General features: G+C 36.8%; 1 protein-coding gene across 1 annotated transcript in view; it reads right to left on the minus strand.

Annotated features, from left to right (window-relative positions):
- Window positions 1–10,546: 10,546 nt before the first annotated feature.
- KDSR (3-ketodihydrosphingosine reductase) overlaps window positions 10,547–21,025 on the minus strand; it is a 33,379-nt gene continuing 22,900 nt past the window's right edge. Inside the window, exons 8-10 of the mRNA XM_039319697.1 lie at window positions 13,780–13,863; window positions 13,096–13,197; window positions 10,547–12,316 (exon numbers count right to left, since the gene is read on the minus strand). Of these exons, the coding sequence (XP_039175631.1) occupies window positions 12,206–12,316; window positions 13,096–13,197; window positions 13,780–13,863 (297 nt within the window). The 3' untranslated portion in view covers window positions 10,547–12,205. The remainder of the gene's footprint in view (window positions 12,317–13,095; window positions 13,198–13,779; window positions 13,864–21,025) is intronic.

The following is a 21,025-nucleotide window of genomic DNA, read 5'->3' on the forward strand; positions in this document are numbered from 1 at the left end:
GAGGTGTGGCACATCAAAAGAGTTAAATTAGGCATTTTCCAAATTTTGACACAAAGAGTCAAAAAGCTTTTCCACCACTGATTTAGGGGGCACAATGCTCACTTAAATATTAATAGTTTGGTTTATAAAACAAAATTAGATGGCCTAATATACAGATAAACCATTCTGCTTTTTTTGGCATTCTGGATAGAAAAGCAGAAAGGTATACTGTATTAGGCCATCTAACTGTTGCAAATAACTTTTGGAGTTTTCAAGATTCATTATCAAGCCAAATGAAGAAAACATGGTAAAATACATACCTGTGAACGCTGTTCACAGATTACTATCCTTTCCTCCTCCTCCACATTAGGACGAATGACACAACAAAGAACCTGAGTACAATATTTAGAGATTATAAACTAGGCAATACTATTAAGCTAGGAGCACAAGTAGTGTTCTTATCAGTACTCCCAAAGAAAGGCCAACCCCCACTGAGGGAAAAAAGAATTCTAGAAATAAACCATTGGCTAAAGGTGTCTTGGTGTCGCCAAGAAAACTTTGGTTTCCTGGACCATGGATTGCATTTCCTACACAAAGGACTCTTGGCAAGAGATGGGCTGCACCTCATGAAAACAGGGGAAAATGTACTTGGAAAAACTGGCCCAACTCATCAGGAGGGCTTTAAACTAAAATTGAGGGGGAAGGATGACCAATCTTTAGAATCTCTAGAACCCAAAACCAATCATAAATCTCAAGAAAATAAACAATGAGGTAGGCAATGATGAGAAAAAAGGAAAAACAACCATCAGGAGATGCAGAAACATACCCACGGGCAGGCATAAAAGTTTTAAATGCTTATATACAAATGCTCAAAGCTTGGGGAACAAACGGTGAACTAGACGCAATAGTACACAAAGGTGGGTATGACATAGTTGGCATTACAAAATCCTGGAATGGACCGATGGATGGATACAAATTGTTCAAAAGAAACAGGTCTACAAAAAGACGGGGAGTTGCGCTATATGTAAGAGAACACTACATATCTACAGAAATGCACATGATCAAAGATAAATTCTCTCCAGAATGTATATGGGTCAATATAAAAGAGAAAAAAAGTGACATTGCCATAGGTGTATATTACAGGCCACCCAACTGATCAGAAGAAATAGATGAACTCTTTGCCAACCAGTTAACAAATGTATGTAGGAAGCATACCACAGTAGTAGTGGCAGACTTCAACTATTCGGTTATCAACTGGGAGACAAACTCTGCAGTGAGCCGGAGATCAAACTGATTCCTAACCAACCTAGCCGACAACTTTGTCATCCAAAAGGTGGAGAAAGTAACTAGATGGAAAGCTATACTGGACTTAATTCTCACTAATAGAAAAGAAGTGATAGAGGGAGTTGAGGTTGTCAGAACCTTGGGTGAAAGTGACCAGGTCATACTGGAACTGAATATAATGCAAACACTAGCAATAGTAAACAATCCAACCAGTGTCTTAAACTTCAGAAGAGCTGATTTTAACAAACTCAAAGAGAACCTAGGAAAGATTCCATGGATGAAAATCTTAAAGGGGAAAACAGCCCAAGAAGCATGGTAAACTCTGAAAAATGCGATCATAAAAGCACAGTCCAGCACAATACCACTGAACAAGAAAAACAAATTGAAGAAGAAACCAGCATGGCTGCAAAAAGATCTCTCTGATAAACTGAAAGACAAAAAGGACAAATACAAAAAATGGAAAGGGGGGCACATAACTAAGGCCAATTATCAGCAGACAGGCAGAACATGCAAAAATGAAGTCAGGAAAGCAAAGGCTCAGAACGAACAAAGACTTGCAACAGAAAACAAGGATAATAAAGTTTTTTCCAACATATTAATAACAAGAAAAAAGTCAAGGAAACTGTAGGTCCACTAAAGAGAGAAGATGGCAAGGAAATAACAGGCAATAGGGAGAAAGCAGAGCTGCTTAACTCATTCTTTGCATCAGTCTTCACACAAAAAGAAATTATAGTTCAACATACCAAAAAAAAAAAAACCACTGCAAAAGACAAACTAGAAATAAGATTAAAATAAGGAAGAAAATGGTAAGAGAACACCTATCTGACCTTGATGAATATAAATCACTGGGACCTGACAGATTACATCCCAGAGTTCTGAAGAAGCTGGCAGATGTTATCTCTTGCATTGCTATAGTGCCTTGGGCCAAACTACACTCCAGACACCTTCAATGGTTCTGGCTCCCATATCAAAGACTGGGCACAAGCTCTTCCACCCAAAGGGTACAGGTTCCATCTCAGACCTTAAAGTCCCTCCAGTGGTGGATCTCCCCAGCATTAGCCAAAGGGTCCCTTTTCAAGGAACCCACCTGGCTAACCCTAACTATGGATGCCAGTCTTTTTGGCTGGGGAGTGCTCCTCCAATCTCAGTTGGCTCAGCGCCGGTGGTCCCGGCTAGACCTGAAGCACAACATCAACTGGTTGAAGCTCAGAGCTATACATCTGGCCCTTTGTTACTTCCGCAACACGGTCACGAGGCACCATGTACTTGTCCTCACAGACAATGTGGCGGCAAAAGCTCACGTCAACTGTCAAGGTGGTACTTGATCTCGGTCTTTCATGGCCGAGGCCCGGTTATTGGGATCCTGGGCAGAACAGAACCTCCTCTCCCTGAGAGCCGAGCACTTCTGGGCGAGGCGAATCGGCGGGCGGACTACCTAAACTGATCGACAGTTGACCATTCAGAATGGTGTCTGCATCTGGATCTCTTCAGGGAGATCTTGCAGAGGCTCAGTCAACCTATTCTCGATGGCGAACTCCCAGCTTCCACGGTTTTTCTCTCAGTTCCCCTCTCCGGGGGCAGAGGAGACGGATGGCGTGGAGGGCATGAACAAGGGCCTAGCGCCCAACATTATCCGCAGACAGGTGGCGGCCCTCTACACAGTCTTCACTTGTGACAACTCGATGCCTTTGGCCCAGCACCCAGGGTCCGCTCCTTTATGAAGGGGGTCACGAACAGCAAACCGCCGGTAGTTCATCGGTATTCCACTTGGGAGTTATCACAAGTCCTACAGGCCATTACTGGGTCACCCTTCGAGCCCATCAGAACCTGCAACCTACGCTCCTTGTCTCTTAAGGTGGCTTTCTTGGTTGCGGTGACTTCGGCAGCAAGAATAGCATATGCACAGTTCTGGAAAAATGAGAATATACCATCAGAAGAAGAAGTGATAAGAAAAATCCTGGACTGTGCTGAGATGGACAAATTAACAAAAGAGATAAAAGAAAAGGAAGACACAGAGTACTATCTAATATGAAACAAGTGGTATGACTGGTTGGAGACTAGAAATAATAGAGGAGAATAAATATGGAAAGGTCAAAAGTGGAAAATGTGTGTATAATAATGTATAGTAATAATATGTATTATTCTTAGTATGAAGTATAGTATGAAGGAAGAAAAATGCAAATAAGAAACAACGGGGCAACAAGGACAAATATTCTAAAGAAGAATAAGGGGGGGGGGAATGTAAATAATAGAAGATTACCGTTATGAAATCGCTGTTAAAAAAAGGGGAGGAATATATACTGTGTGTGTATGTGTGTTATGTTTTGTTTCGTTGGTTTTAAAAAAAATTAATTAAAAAATTAAATTAAACTTTTACCATACAAATGGTACCACTAAATGCAGTCTTTCACATTCATGTGAAAGATATGGAAGTTCAATTGTCTTTTTTTACACATATTGTTTGATTGTAGATATTTTAATTGGGATATGCTTTTTTCTAAAAAGTTTTCTTGGCATTGCTCTTGGCTTTTCCTTTGGAAAGCAAAATTATAAGCATAAATAATTCAGTTCTTTTATTCTTACAACCCCTTTTCAGATTTATCCTTAATTTTTTTCCAAGAAAATACGGCCATTTATTTTATTTTATCCTTTTTTTAGCTCTTACGCTCAAGCTGATTATCCCAGATTTTTTGAAATGTGCTGCCAAGATGTATGATTACCTTTGCCTTACTGCACTCAACTGTAGATTGCCAGCCTGCTTTATAGCTTCTGTTTCTCTATTATTTAAAGAAGAAAAAACAGAAGTAGAAGACACTTTTAAATAAAAGAATCTTCTCTCTAATTTACAGTTTACTTTGTACTTAAATCTCTCAAATCAGGGTGCCAGTCATTCTGGAACAGGATGCCTAGTACAGTAGAACTAGCACCCAAAGGAAAATAGAAGTCTCCATAATTCTGAATACAAAAGGCTTCAAATTCAAATTCAGTTAACAGAAAATGGGGGGGGAAGCCATGAAATGCCAGATAGCTTAAAGGAAGACTCCTCTTTTGTTCATTTGTTTTGCCAATAAATACTTTGCCAATCTAAATATTATAAGAATTAACGACTAAAAAGTGTGTTTGTGATTATCTTGATGTATAACCTTTTTTTGTTCTCTAGGGTAATGTGATATGTATTACAATTATCTTTAAATCCAAACCAAGTAGTGGTATTTCATGGAAACTTGAAGGCAGAATAAATGTGTAAACATAGACTTTTATCAACAATTTTGTTTGGAACTTTGAATGCATCTGGTGAATATTGTTATTGTTGATACTTTTCAAAAAGCTTGATTGGAACTGCATTTTTCCATAGCATGCTTCCCCATTGTATTATGTATTCCAGTTTGGAGAATTTTATCTTATTTTATTTTCTTATGTGTTTTATGTACTCAAATGTATTTTATTGAATTCTGTTATGTAAATAAGCCATTTTTGTTTATGAATATTTATTTTATTTTTTATCCCATCTGTATTATTTTTATAAATAACTCAAAGTGATAAACATACCTAATAGCCTTCCTATTTTCTCCACAACAATCCTATGAGGTGGGTTGAGTGACAAGCCCAAGTCCCCAACCAGTTGTCATTCCTAAAGCGGGACTAGAACTCAGTTTCCTGGTTTCTAGCCTGGTGCCTTAACCACCAGAGCAAACTGGCTATCAATAATGTTAATGTCCTAGCTTGGGTCAATATAGGATCTGACAAAATGTTCTGATACCCATTGTACTAATATTAAGTCAAAGATCATTTTTTTAAAAAAATCTTAAAGTTATTGGGCAGATCAGTTCTCTTTCCTATTTTTTACTTTTGAAATATATTTCCTGCATAAAAACGCATGCTGATCTAAATTTATTTAGCTGTGTCCCTGATCTAAATTTATTTAGCTGTGTCACTGCGAATTAATTTTAAGATTTACCCAGTGGCAAGTGAAATATTTTCAGAGAAATGCAGCTGCTTTCATCTTTGTCAGATACTATTTAACGAATCCAAGGCATCTGTTTAGCCATTAAAACCCCTCGGGGGCAGGCATCCTGTATTAGTTTTAGTAGGATTAGGATTTTAATTCCACTGAAACAAGACATGTCAATTAATATAACTTTCTTTTTCTGTTCTTCATTGATTCATTTCTTGATCTGTAACTGCTATAAATCCTTAGGACAGATGGAAAAGAAGAAGCGACTAAAAGCTCTCTCTTCTAAATCTAAACTTCAATCTGCTTAGGCAAACCATAACCTGATGATTCAGAAGGCATCCTGATCAATCAACCTTTATTTTGAAGAACAGAGTTTCTGTTATCTACTGCATGTGCCTAGATGAGAAGTGTTTATTCTATCATTCAGCTTTATCTTTCCGTTACTCTCTAGTTTATTGTTTTGGAAAGAAGTTTAAATTTATTTTTGTCTCAATAGACTTTGGATTCTTCTCACAATTCTGTCATTTGAGTTTGATCCTATCTTTTAGGGGTATAGCATCCATCCAGGCCATTTTTGTATTACCTGCAAATCTGGTAAGGATTGTCTCCATTTCAACACTTAAGACCTGAATAAAATATTGAAGACAACTAAACATAAAAACATTGCTGCAAACCCCTCTATACCTCCTTCCAATTTGATTTTGAAAATGTGCTGTGATTACATTTTGGGGGGAGTAAACACACTACTTAAGATCTACTGATATATTATCAAAGATGTAAAAATTAGCATTTAAATAGTGTATAAAAATGGAGGAAACTAAACAATCTGAACATCTTTCCAGTCACAGCAATTTGAAGGGCTACTTGCTGAATCCTAAAATCAAATTTCCCTATTCTCACAGCACTGAAGACAATAATTTATAAAAACATTAAAATAAAAACCTGGTCTGTTAAATTACAAAATCATTATACTTTCCTAAGGTTTGTGTTCAGCTTTTGATCACACTGCCATGTGCAGTTTCTTCAGGTTGATTGTATTTGACCAGGTCATCCACGATTTACAACCATTTATTTAGTGATGGTCCACAGTTACAATGGCACTGAAAACGTGACTTACAACCAGTCCTCATACTTACGATGATCATAGTAGCCCCACAGTCATGTGATAAAAATTTGGGTGCTCAGCAACCAGCATGTATTTATGACGGTCTCAATATGTCGGAGTCACAAATTCTCTATTTCCAAGATTTTCTTGTCCTCTGTTCATAGGACACGTGTTGGCAATGAACTCAAATATAAATGCATTTGAGGAGATTAGGTTATGGCAACTTTCAACAAATCATCTGATTTCAAAAATTCACTGCAGTGGGATAATGCTAGCCTGACATGGCTCCAAAGCCAAATTGACTCATTTCAAAGTTCCCAAGATTAAGAAACATTGCTCTAAACATTCAGCTTTTTGAAAAGAGAGCCAGAAGTCTTAGACCAGATTCACAACAATGGCTTCCATAAGAACTCTTTTTGTTTTACATTTCATTGCTTTGAAGCCTTACCAGTAGGGAAGAGGAAAGAAGGAATTGGAGTGGGTAAGTCCTTTCTCTTAACTTTATTGCCAATTAGTTTTGTTCTTGGAGATAGTCAGGGGAAAAAAAGCAATATTACGGTGTTGTGGGGGGGGGGTTGTGGCAATTGCAAAGATTTGAAAATGGTTCCTTCTTCACAATCAGAAAATATCTTAAAATATGTCTGTAAAGAGAAATATCTAGGGGGAATTCTGACACATACAATGAACACTGTAAGAATAGGAAGATGCAAAATTACATGAAAATGAACAAAATATTACATGCTGCTTACTTGTGTTGCAGTTCTATGTAATTAGGCACCTGGGGGGAGTCCCTTTGACATCAATGAAATATACCAACATTGGGCTTATAATTCCGTAAGGAGTTACGGCATTTTAAGAAGTTATCGGCATCCTTTTAATATTGTAATTAAACTACTCTGTATGTACTTATGGGGAAGTAGAACCACTTCAAAGACATTTTTCAGAATGTGTTCCTTTCAAATTTCTAATTTGCAGCAAATGATGATATTGAAAAACTAGCCATACACCCACTGGTTAGGTTGATTTTTCCCCTGACTGGGATATTCCATTCCTGAAAGGTATGTGGATATTTATCCTCCTTCCTTCAGTACAGTACTTCCTGTGCTATGCCTCTGGTTGCCACACAACAGTAAGCCATGTTTACCTATAGGTAATGTTGGCAATGAACTCAAATGTTCAGTTTTTCTCCAACAGTATCTTGGGATTGAATAGTTCAATTTTTATTTCATGTAAAAAGCACTTTGTTCCAAAACCAGCCTGCCTTCCCTCCTCACAGCAAGTTTTGGCAATGTACAGGTTAAAAACCATACAATAAATATATAAAAGAAGGTAAAATCCAGGGAACCAGATTCATTTATTTATCTGGCAACTTTACATAGCTATCTCTTCTTAATCAGGCAATTCTGGGTAGCTTGCAAAAGAAAGACACCATGACAAAGCTGTAAGGCAATTTAAAAATGAGAGTCCTGACAGGATAAAAGGAAAAAAAAAAAACACTCCTACCAGGCTCCATTAATGTTGTGACCACAGCATCTGAGAAAGTTTGGCCTTCAAAGCCTTGCCAAGAAGACTGAAATCAACTGGATCTCAGGATAGAAGCTGCTTCATAGGAGAGGTATTTTGATAAGGCATACCCAAAATAACAGAAATCCCACTATACCCAGTGGGATGGGCAGAAGTCACTGGAGACAAGCTTGCTTTGCATGTTCCTCTGCTTTTACAAGGCTTTATCTAATCTAGGGTCTGAGGAAGAAACCAGATCTTCAAGCTCTATTTAAAAGGCAGGAGAATCAGAAGGCACAATTTTTTATGATGATGAGGTTGGAGAAAATGTAAAGATATAACTTTTCCATATATCCCATTGTTGTGTAATCAAACTAGATTATGGATCTCTAACATTTAATGTTAGCTAAACTTTTCAATTAACTTTTTAGTTTGCGGTGATGTGTGTGTGTGTGTTCTATTTTATGCATCTGTCCCAGCAGAGATTTTTCTTGACTTTCAAGTTTATTTATTTATTTCTAAAATTTATATGCTGCCCAATCCCAAGGGACTCAGGGCGGCCTACAAAATTAAAACAATAATATGACAATAAAACAATAAAATACATTCATAAGTTGATGTCCCAGAGTTAATAAAGATGTTGACAAAATTATATATTTCAGCAAGACAATGCTCTATAACCAACCTCTGAAACAATATTTAAATATTGAAAGTTAAATGTTGGAATGGCCTTCTGAGTCCCCAAACATGAATAATATTGAAAATTGGAGGGGCAATTTCAAACATTCAGTATATGTTTGGGGCCTTGAATTTTTTTTCTGAACTAGAATTCTGCAAGGAAGTATGGGGAAAAAATTCAAAAACAAGAATAGGAAGATTCTTAGTTGGCTACTAGAAACATTTAGAAGCTATTAAATATGTTCTGCGCTCGGAATATGTCATTTAAAATTCACATTAGGACCATGGAATTGATTATGGCAAAACACTGAATCACTCAGAAATCTACCTCAATATTATCTTATAATGTATTGGGCCCTCTAACAAAGAAACACATTTTACAAAAAAAGTGTCTGCCAGTGCAAGAGTTATTATTCTGCCTCAGCTGCAAAAGCCAACAAAGTCGAACTTTCCCCATCACTTTACTGCTATCTAACAATTTCCCGGATTTTCTGCTGTCCAAATATAATTGTATTCAATACTGGGTTTTTAAACTGCCAAAACACAGCATCAAATGTTGTCCATTTGTGGTATACATGTGATCTCCTATTTTCTAAATTTTTTTTAATTTGATGAGTAATGAAATGTTAAGACAGAATGTATAAAAATGCCCAGTGCATCTTATACATGAGATTTCTGATATGACTTTATAATTCAGTCACAATTCAAATCTTAGCATCACTGTAGAAAAAAACATTTAAAGAAGAGGCAACGCATCTAGCCATGGTATGAGGCTTGATGAGTTGCATCTCATAGGACTGTGTCGTTTTCTTTTCCCTATAAAATATAAGAGAGGAGGCGGTTTCCCTTAACTGGGATCACAATTTGGGGACAGAAATAATTCCATTATATAAAATATTTTCCTACTTCCTTAAATTGCTGGCTATCAAATAACTGGAAGAGTGGATGTCCAGCAAGAAAAATGATTTAAAGAGATTTGATCCCAACTGCTATGCAGAGGAATGTTTCAATACTTTCTAAAAAAAAAAAAAAAAAGGTAAGACACGTGATCATAACATGTTTGATCATGAGAAAAGTACGAGCACACCAGGATAGAGCTCTCATTAGTCAATTAATTGCATTGCATTGCTCCCAGCAGGACCTGTCCTAACAGTTTACTTTTGATCAGCAATCCAAAGACTTCTCCACCCATAGTAGTTGGGGTTCTAAGCTGGGATCTAATGCATTTCAACCTCTTCTGTTCTGCTCAGCTCTGGGAACAATGCCCATAAATTCCTTCCCCGTATTTTTTTCATGGCAGAGATGAAGAGAAGGAGCCCTCTAGCTGTTCTCTCCCCTTCCTCTCAGAACCTCATTTTAAAAATCTCTTTAGAAATAAAGAAAATATTCTAAGTCCTTACTACTATGACAGCCATTAATAGAAACACATTTACACAGCAGGAGCAGGAGAACAAGGTGAACCAGTTTCGAAGAAAGGCGCAGAGGAATGTAGTTTTTTTATTTAATAAAATACAAAATATTAAAATTTCTAACTCTGCCACAGCAAAAAGCTAAGCACTAATGGATTTTAGCTGTATTCAGCATTAACATTAAAAGTGCATAACATTTTTCACAGTATACATTTATATATGACCTATTGTCTTCTTTATTAACTCTAATTTTCACAAAATATGAGCCATAATTTTAAATAAAGTTCAAGCCAGTTAGAGGAAAATCTGAAAATAACAAAAACTTTTTTTGGTTTAGGCTGAAAAAACAGAGTAATTGATTTTAGGTCAACGGTGAAGAAGCTTCATCCATCCATAAATGATCTTACAAAAACTCATCAGTTTTAGCAAGTTTATCGTGCCCTTGAAGAGAAGTGCAAATGAGTCTTGCTTCTTCAAACTGTTTGTGGTATTTCTAACATCTTTTACAGAACTGAGAATTCAATGCTGAATGAAATGCCTTATTTACCAGCTTCAGTGGTCTTCTATAGCTACTTGCACCAACTCTGGCACATGGTCAGAACAGCAATCAGATTAACAGGTTCTAATTTAACAGTTCCAATTAAAACATTCTAAAAATATAGTTGCTTTCCTCCCAGCATACAGTTTATCTGAAACTTATGGGAGTGAAATTTGAAGTTTCAAGTTTATGAGACCTTAAGAGTATATTGCATAGAGCTTATGAAGACCATTATTATACTAACTCCATCCTTTCAAATTAGACACTCAATTGGCTAAATACCCAAGTCCTTGCATCTGGATGATAAATTTCCAGATGTACATACTGGTACTGGTCTGCGGCGCGTTGGGAACCGGGCCATGCAAATATGCAAAGCTCCATTTGCGCATGCATGGGATTAGGTTGTGCATGCAAAACCATCCCCTCCACCACCACCACCACTATCAGTCCGCAGAGCCGGAAAGATTGGGGATCGCTGCACTAAAAGCTTTTTTTTAAATATTAAATGTTGACATCCTATGTTTAAAACCTTAAAATAATATTGCAAGTGACATTACCACATAGGATTAAACTAAGCATGTTCTTGTGCAATGTTTAAGAGTATCAAGCATACAACTTAATAATTTCCATTTGTTTAATACAATGTAAACCCACCTCTGCCTCTTACTGAGCTGGCAAAGAGTAAGCATGAATTAAATTACAGACAATGTTTATTATGTAGCAACACTTTACATCTGCTTTATTTATAGTCAAGGCATAAGGCAGAAACAGAAAAAAACACACATCCCAGTTTCTCAGTGAGTCATGGGTCCTTCATTTTTCCCGAAGATTTGTAACAATTAAAAAATTCTTCATTGCTCCCACACTGGGAACTTTGGAACATATTAATAATATCCTGCCATCCAGGTACAGTGCGTAATAAAACAGAATGAATACTTCACAAAACTATGCACTTAAGAGCAGAAAAGATTAATTACTATATCTTATTAGACCAGGTCCCAAGAATACATGGGAGGAAACCTACCAATTCTTGACCCGGTATATTAAATCCAATGGAGCCGACCTACGAAAGGTTAGTTCTCCCATTTGATATAGTCTTCCTCCCATGACTAACTATAATTTAAATTGTAAAAAAAGAGCTTTTGTTTATTTAAAGTGTCAGTATGGGCAAGACAACTCAACTGCATGACTTTTGAGAGGTACAAAATAAGGGTTAGATCTGAGGCAATTGAGATCTGTTCTACACCACAGAAATACGTTAACTGTATTTTAGATTTGGTTAGGCAACCCTACATTCCCCAAGGCTTGGAGGGGACAGGAAGAGGGGGAGGGCAATAGCAGGGACAATGGCAGACATCTGTGAAAATTGTAGTCCTCAATATCTGGAAGAGACCAAGTTGTTTACTTCAATTCTGGATTAAATTCACCATTGACTAAATCCTTCAAAACTGCTAAAACGATGTATTTGTGCAGAATTACCAGCAAAAAGACTACTCTGAAGCTCTGCTCTTTCATAAATTCATTTCTAAGGCAACATCTATAATTTCAAATAACAGAAAATAAAAACAGCAGTCTTCTTCAGTAGCACTTTTTCTGGAATTGTTCATTTGTTTCCTTCTTTCACTACTGAAGATCACCATCACTTCAGCATATATATCACTATGAGGCATATTCAGACCACACAAGCATGGTCCTATGTAACAACGAATTGTCCACCTTTCTAATCAGGATTCAGTTCAAAGCATTGTTCTACTTCAGTCTGTCTTTTCAGATTTCTCTTTTTCTATCATGCAACGGCGAACAATACTGTCAAAACCTGCTATAAAATACAGACTGACCAAGCGAAAAATGCCCAGGAACATAATCTGTGAGAGAAACAATCACATTTAATTAATGTAAGTTTTTATTTTTTTTAAAAAATGCAAAAAATAACATATTTCATTATATGCAAATGAAGTATATAATTCAACATATTTTGCCTAATAGGCATTTCACAATTCTTACGAATTAAATCAAATGTAGAGAAATGAAAGTCTAAGAGCTTAATCTAATCCCCAATTTCCTTGCTGAGCTGGAAGATTACACCAAGTAATATCTATATCTCCGTGCATGACTCTTTCATCGATTAACTTTGTTTTCTTGTACAGATAAAAATTCTTAACCAATGACCTCCTACTTGGTTCTGTCCTGTCCTGTGCTGTAAATGTTTGTTCATGCAGGAGAACACTGGGATGGATGGCACAATTCTTTAGTGGAGAGGAGAGGCCTTAGCCTACCAGATCAAATATTCTACTTTAAGTGAATGATGTTGTTGCTAAAAAATAAAATAGCCTGAAATATGGATGAGTACATATTTTATAAAAATGAATTTAATTCAGTCAAGAATAAATGGAGTGCCTTATCTTTTACTGTAAGCTATGAATTATTACTTGAAAAGGAAGTAAGATTCAAATTAGAGAAACCAAGAGGAAGTTTCATGGAACTCTATGAAAAAGATCAACCCTAACCCTATGAATACTGGATTTATCCCCTCCTTGTAGGTCATGACATGATTTTAAAGTACACAGACCCATTAACTTCGACCATTACAAAGCATCACAATAATTCCAAAAACAATGCTTCTATCTTGATTTTTGTTTCTTACCGACTCTAGGATTTCAGCAATGGAAGAAACTGGGGCCATTCCATTAGTCAATATTGTCAGCACGTGACCATCAGCACCAAAAGAACTAGTAAATTTTCCTTGCTGTGGGAAATCATAAAACCAAACTAAACACCAATAGATTATCAAAACAATTCCATCAATGTATGATTTATTTTTAGGAAGACTTCAAACAATATAGTGTCAATTTCATATTACCTTCCTTAATGGGGACATTTCTATAAACTAAAACGGTGTTGTGTATACATAACCAAAAAAAGTGGATTTATCAGAATAAGCCATTTAAATTAACCAGAATGAAATAAAAATGCAAAGCCTGCTTATTAACCTAAACTATCTTGTAAAACATTGAAGAAAGAACAAATAACATATATATATAACCAATTGTACTGCCCAAACCTCTTTCCTCTTTTTATAATTTTATATATCCATTTTAGCTTTTGATACCCTTTGGAACAGAGTTTTTTTTTTTTTAACAATGTAAGACACTACATTTCTGATGCTACTCAATATTGTAGTGTTAAAATTTTCAATTCTGATACTTGGAAAGAAAAGTTACTATACATGAAATCAATTTTTTGAAAAGTATAATTGTTTTATTTTCCCCCAACTAATAATCCACCTATGTTTGCTTGTTATATAGGAAAAATGCAGTATTTTACTTACAACAGCATCCTTAACAATAATTTTGGCAACATATTCAGGTTGGCAGATTGATGATGATTCTGAAATAAGTTTGGTTTCTAACACCTTAAATAGAAATACAAAGATAATATGTATGTAAAAGATAAATGAATTGACAAATCTAGCCACAAAAACCACCCATCTGAAACCTTTCTGCTAAATAAATCAGATGCATTAAGAGTGATCCAACAGTATCTATCTTTAAACCCTAAAATGTATTATTCGTTTTTTGTAGATACTGAGAGTAAAACTAAATATAATGAAGTGTTTTATAGTGTCCATTGACCATTTCTATAACCATATATCTGCACCCAGGGATAATTCCCTCTTTTTGACTTAGCAAGCTTTGTTATTTCTTTTTTAAACCAGAATGTTTATGTTTTATAGTAATTTTATTAAACATTACTATTAAAACATAAACTAATATTAATTAAAAAATAAAAAATAGAAATTGCAGAAAATAGAAAAAAACATACTAAAAAGTATATATATAAAGAAATGACTTTCCTTATATCCCAATAAGTTACTAAACAATTTTAGTAACTTATCACCTTCTCTTAAAATACAAAAAATGATCACTTCTTCCTATATTCCATATCTTATCTATAAAATCCTTAAAGCCTTGTAATTCAGTTTTGATCAGCAAAATTCCATTAAGTTATCAGAGATAATAACAAAATATCTATGTTAAACTTGATCAAATAAAACTTTCTATTCCTTCCTTTTAATAATAATAATAACAACAACAACTTTATTGTCACTCTGAATGTACACTAATCGGCATACAGTAATAGTAATATGCGAAGTTAGTAATAGTAGTAAAGTTGGAAGGGACCTTGGAGGTCATCTAGTCCAACCCCCTGCTCGGGCAGGAAACCCTACACCATTTCGGACAAATGGCTGTCCAGTCTCTTCTTAAAAACTTCCAGTGTTGGAGCATTTACTGCTTCTGGAGGCAAGCTGTTCCACTGATTAATTGTTCTCACTGTCAGGAAGTTTCTCCTTAGTTCTAGGTTTCTTCTCTCCTTGATTAGTTTCCACCCGTTGCTTCTTGTCCTGCCTTCAGGTGCTTTGGAAAATAGCTTAATTCCCTCTTCTTTATGGCAGCCCCTGAGATATTGGAATACTGCTATCATGTCCCCCCTTGTCCTTCTCTTCGTTAAACTAGACATACCCAATTCTCGCAACCGTTTCTTATATGTTTTAGCCTCCAGTCCCCTAATCATCTTTGTTGCTCTTCTCTGTACTCTTTCTAGAGTCTCAACATCTTTTTTACATCGTGGTGACCAAAACTGGATGCAGTATTCCAAGTGTGGCCTTACCAAGGCATTGAAGAGTGGTATTAATACTTCACGTGATCTTGATTCTATCCCTCTGTTCATGCAGCCTAGCATTGTGTTGGCCTTTTTGGCAGCTGCAGCACACTGCTGGCTCATATTTAGGTGATTGTCTACTAGGACTCCGAGGTCCCTCTCACAGTTACTACTATTGAGCATGGTGCCACCTATGCTGTACTTGTGCATTTGGTTTTTCTTGCCTAAATGTAGAACCTTGCTTTTTTCACCATTGGATTTCATTTTGTTAGTTAGTGCCCAGTGTTCAAGTCTGTCCAGATCCTTCTGTATCTGAAGCCTGTCTTCTGGAGTGTTGGCTATTCCTGCCAGCTTGGTGTCGTCTGCAAATTTGATGAGTTCCCCATCTATCCCTTCATCCAAGTCGTTGATGAAGATGTTGAAGAGTACTGGGCCCAGAACAGAGCCCTGGGGCACCCCACTACACACGTCCCTCCATATAGATGCAGTTCCATTGAGGATCACTCGCTGAGTACGGCCGGTCAGCCAGCTACGGATCCATCTGGTGATGGTTCTGTCTACCCCACATTTTTCTATCTTGTCAAGTAGTAGGTTGTGATCTACTTTATCAAATGCCTTACTGAAGTCCAAGTAAATTATGTCCACAGCATTCCTCTGATCCACTAATTTTGTCACTTGGTCAAAGAATGCAATAAGATTTGTCTGGCATGATCTATTTTTGACAAACCCGTGTTGGCTTTTAGTAATGACTTTGTTTGCCTCTAGGTGTTCGTTGATTCGGTGTTTGATTATCTTTTCCAGGATCTTCCCAGGTATTGAGGTCAGGCTGATATGTCTGTAATTTCCTGGATCCATTTTTTTTCCTTTTTTGAGGATGGGAACTACATCAGCTCTTTTCCAGTCCTCTGGTAGTTCCCCTGTGTTCCAGGATCTTTGAAAAATATAGTTCATTGGCTCCGATATCACATCTGCCAGTTCCTTGAGAACTCTGGGATGTAATCCATCTGGTCCTGGCGATTTGAACTCATCTAGGCTGGACAGGTGCTCACTAACCATTTTCTTGCCTATCTTAATTTTTGTTTCTGTTTTGTTTTTTATGGCACTATTTTTGATAGGTTGGTCTGTTTTTTCCCTTTGTGTAAAGACAGATGCAAAAAATGAGTTAAATAGTTCTGCTTTCTCCCTGTTGCTTGTCACCTTTTTGCCACTTCCACCCACTAATGGACCACTCATTTCCTTCACTTTTTTCTTGTTTTTTACATGTTGAAAGAAGCTTTTTTTGTTATTTTTGACTTTGGTCGCAAGCCTCAGTTCATTTTGAGCCTTGGCTTTCTTCACTTCATCTTTGCAGGCTCGGGCTATTTGCTGATATTCTGACTTATTTATGTTCCCCTCTTTCCACTTTCTATACTTGTCCTTTTTATCTTTCAATTTGTCAGAGAGTTCTTTATGCAGCCATGCTGGTTTCTTTTGAGAGCTGTTATTTTTCCTCTTTGTTGTTATTGTGCTAGACTGTGCTTTTATTATCTCATTTTTCAAAATTTCCCAAGCTTCTTGAGTTGTTTTCCCCTTGAGGATTCTCATCCATGGAATCCTTCCCAAGCCCTCTCTAAGTTTATTGAAATTAGCTCTCTTGAAGTCCAAGACTCTAGTTTGACTGTGTTCTATTGGTTGTGCTTCTATAATGTTGAATTCTAATATTGCATGATCAATTCCTCCCAGGGTTCCTATGGCTCCAACACCGTCTATCATTTCATCTCTGTTAGTGAGAATTAGATCCAAAATGGCTAATCCCCTAGTTCCATTCTCTACTTTTTGGGAGACAAAGTTGTCTGCTAGGTTTGCCAGGAACCTGTTTGATCTTCCACTTGGTGCGGAGTTTGTCTCCCAGTTGATGTCAGGGTAGTTAAAGTAAAATGAAATTTCGTTGCATACAGCTCTCAAAGGGCCACCACCTCCGATACACACTCCTTGTTCGTGGCCAGCTTAAGTTTCAGATCATCCATTTTAGTCTCTAGAGAGCAAACGATGGCAAACAGGACAGATGGAAATGGAGCTCCATGTGGATTATCCCTCAAATTAGCTTGTATTCCTGCATAACCTTGCCTCCTTTTCTTTTTCTGATCTTGTCTCTTCCACCTTTTCCTTAAAGAGGCCTCACTCCTTTTCGCCCCTGGAGAACGCTGCCGCCGCCACCAACTCCTCCAAAAGCCTCTCTCCCATCCTCTGGACCTGCCGACAGCCTCATCCAGTTCCTTCGCTCCATAAGCCCCGGGACCTCTCCTCCTCTGCCTCCTTTGGACACAGCCCTTATTTGCAATAGAATCCGTCGCTGGGCCATCAGTCAGATCTTGCTGCCGGCAGAACAATTTCAAACAGCACCAACGACTTTTAACGGTCTCACCAACAGTTCCAAAACAGCTAGAAACTTGCCATGCCAGCAAAGATTGTCAGTCGTGTTACCTTAGTTCCCCCACATTGCTCAAACACATTAAAGCCTTCCTGATCATGTGGCCTATATCCCTGAATATCCCTCCCATAACTCTTCACCTTCGAGAGCCAATGAAGCCGTAGCCGATCCAGGCGCTGCCATCTTACTTTTAACAATCTTGATCTTTCAAATGTCCTAGATTAGAACTTGATTTCTTTTCATTTTTTCTTTGTCTCATTAACAACTCTCTTTTGTAAATGCATTATAGAAAAGCGAATCTAGGTCACTCTTTGGTTAATTACTTGTATATCCCTATTAATTATTAAGACTGGTTCATTTGTAAATCCAATATAACATCTTTTTGCAGATTATTCTTTTGGTCTGGCATTTTAAAATCTGCATTCGAATCTCAGTCTTGCACAGTAAAACCTGTTCCTCTTCTTGTAGCCATTTTTAATTTCATTTTTATGGTAGAAGACAATCTTAAAAGTTCTAAGCACACTGTTTCCAAATATCCTTGAATTCTTCCAAATTCAAGAGTATTTTGCTTCATTCTGTTTCTTTTCTAATGATAAATTTTCGTTTTTTTATTCTCTTTACACTCCAACCTTCAAAGCTTCTTTTATGTCTTTTTTTAAAAAATCAATAGCATTTTCCCATAGGGAAGATTTCTTATACTTAGTTTCAGAATCTTATTTTTTTTTATATAGAATTGTAAACAATCCACAGGAAGAATTCTTATAATTATTTCAAATCCATTTGGACCTGCAATCTGTTTGTAACTTTCCAAATTCTAATCACTCCTTTGATGTTTATTCTGAAATATTTTTTCCTCACTCCTTAAACTTATCTTCAAAGTTTCTTTCACTAAGGATTGATGGAAATTTACCCAGTGCTGTAAAACCTGTCAATCCCAATAGTTGAAAAGTAGTTAACAAGCAATTTCTGAATGTGATTAGTATGTGAACCCAGTGTCCTTTCAAAGGCACCAAACATGATTTGAGGAAAAAGATGGGTATTCCTTCATCTCCGAAAGCTCTAAATCCTCCATAGACCAATGTCTTGCAATCTCCTCACAAGAAGCAACTGTATGGAACATTTGTGAAGGATTGCAAGTTCTTGTCCAACCTTCAAAGCTTCTTTTATGTCTTTTTTAAAAAAATCAATAGCATTTTCCCATAGTATGACTAACAGTATGACTATAATGGAGCCTGGCTATTACGGTCATCAGTTATGAAAATTGTGACTTACCCATGTGACCGACTAATTTCACAACCTTTTTGTGCAGCAGTCATTAAGCAAAATGCCATTCTTTGCCAACGTTTTCAGTAAAAATGCCCCATAACGAATAATAGGTTTGCTTACAAACCTATTATTTGTTATGGGGCATTTTTACTGAAAATGAAAGCAAATGGCACTTTTTGGCAAAAACATCGTAAATTGCAGTCACATGACTACAGGATGCGGCGAATGGCCATAAATGTGGGTCGGTTGCCAAATATCCAAAATACGGTAATGGGACTACAGAAATGGGGGTGGGTGGGCAGCCACCACGTAAATATCTTTTGTGGGTGAAGGGGGTGTCCACTGTAACATTTAATATTCACTAAGTGACTGGTAATAAGTCAAGAACTACCTATATGAAAAGCCAGTCTACTTGCCAGCCCTTTATTCCACGATAATAACCAACTCTCCTTTTAATGGAGCCATCTTTAGTTCTCCATTTCTTTCCTGAAAGTCCCATGCAGTGAACTTTCAAAGCTCAGCAGAACTCAGTCGTCCTCTCCCTTTCCTCTCCTCAGTTGGCATTAATTTTCCTTATGCCCAATAAAACACTCCCTCTCACTTAATTAAAGTTGATTGTGGTTTTCTTTGCAATGTAAACAAATTTAGTGTGTTGTAATACACCCACTTCAATTTTCTTCTCATAAATCCTATCGCACATGTTTTTCAAAAGTTATGTAGGTTAGGATCTCAGCTGTCAAACAGAAATCTGAATAATCCAGAGATGAGGCAGAGAATGGGAGATACACATGCTATCATAGATGCACATGGATCTTGTCTATGCTCCAAAGGTTCCCATGTTGAAAAGCACCATCTGTTCTAACTGAATACTTGGCTCAATGAGCATGCATGCACGTGCACACAGATCTGTGCACAGCTTTCAGAAAGTAGAAGTGTGTAAGGTTTCTCCTAGCAATGTTGTCTTTTCAAATTCAAACACTAAAAATATACCATTGCCTAACCTAGTTTGCGGTAAAGTTGCTATTGAACATACCAACTACCATCCAAGTGAACAAAGTGCCTGGTGTACTATGAAGCAGCCACTATGGGAAGCAATAGGATAGTCTGCAAGCATCAAAACTAATAAAAGTGATCAGTAATGCTGATAAAAATGTTGGCTGATTAGTCCTTCAGAATGGTGTAGGAAGCGGGGTTCCAAGGCCTTCTCTTTCTGGTTGCCTTATTATCCAAATCTATTGCATTCCATCTTTAGCAGGCAAAAACTTGCCTCCTATATACAGGTATTCCTCAATTCACGATCACAATTGAGACCAAAATTTTTGTTGCTAAGTGAGACATTTGTTAAGTGAGTTTTGCCCCCTTTCACAATCTTTCTTGCCACAGGTTACAAAAGGTGATGACATGACCCCGGGACACCACAATCCTCATAAATATGAGACAATTGCCAAGAGTCTGAATTTTGATTACACGACCATGTGGTTGTAAATGTGAAAAATGGTCATAAATTACTTTTTTCAGTGCCATTGTAACAGTCACTAAACGAACTGTTGCAAATCGAAGACTATCTGCATAGAAGTATATAGAAGCAAAATACTATTTCCTATTAGTTTGAACTTTCTTACTCTAAACCAACTATATTACTACTGCAGCATGATTAGACATTGCAAGCAGCATAGTTTTGGCTAGGCTCAATAAGTTAAAAAATAATCTACTCATGTACACACAGGTCATATAAAAATCAATAAAGAGCAGAATAAAAGTGTTGGGACCACAATATTGTGATGTAGTCCACTTATAACATCAGGAAGCTGGTCTGACTGAGGTGATGGTTCCACTGGGTGGAATGGGGGATACATTTACTGCTGAGACTCTCAGTATCTCCCATGCTGCAGAGCTTGGACGCAGAAATGGCTTCTTGTCCTTCCCTTCTATTTTGTAATTGTTTTTCCTTTCCCTCATTTATGCAGCTCTGGGAGACGAGAAAATAGTATGTCTGAGGTAAAAGTTCCTGCTAGAAATCTCGTAGGTCTAGTTTCCCTTAAAAAAAAAAAAAAAACTAACAGTTTTGTTTACTTTTTTATTCCCTTTACTTTTTCTATACGTTTTTGCTGTTGTTAATATGGCTATAGTGGCCTCCGATTTTGTGATTATTATATATTATCTTCAGATTAAAGTTTTCTCGTCTAAATCAATTGTTTTGTTAAATAATTAATTATAAGAATTACAATTATATTATGTT

Source organism: Crotalus tigris, unplaced genomic scaffold (assembly GCF_016545835.1).
Source record: "Crotalus tigris isolate CLP2741 ecotype Arizona unplaced genomic scaffold, ASM1654583v1 scf7180000023608.1681014, whole genome shotgun sequence".
NCBI classification, from domain to species: domain Eukaryota; kingdom Metazoa; phylum Chordata; class Lepidosauria; order Squamata; family Viperidae; genus Crotalus; species Crotalus tigris.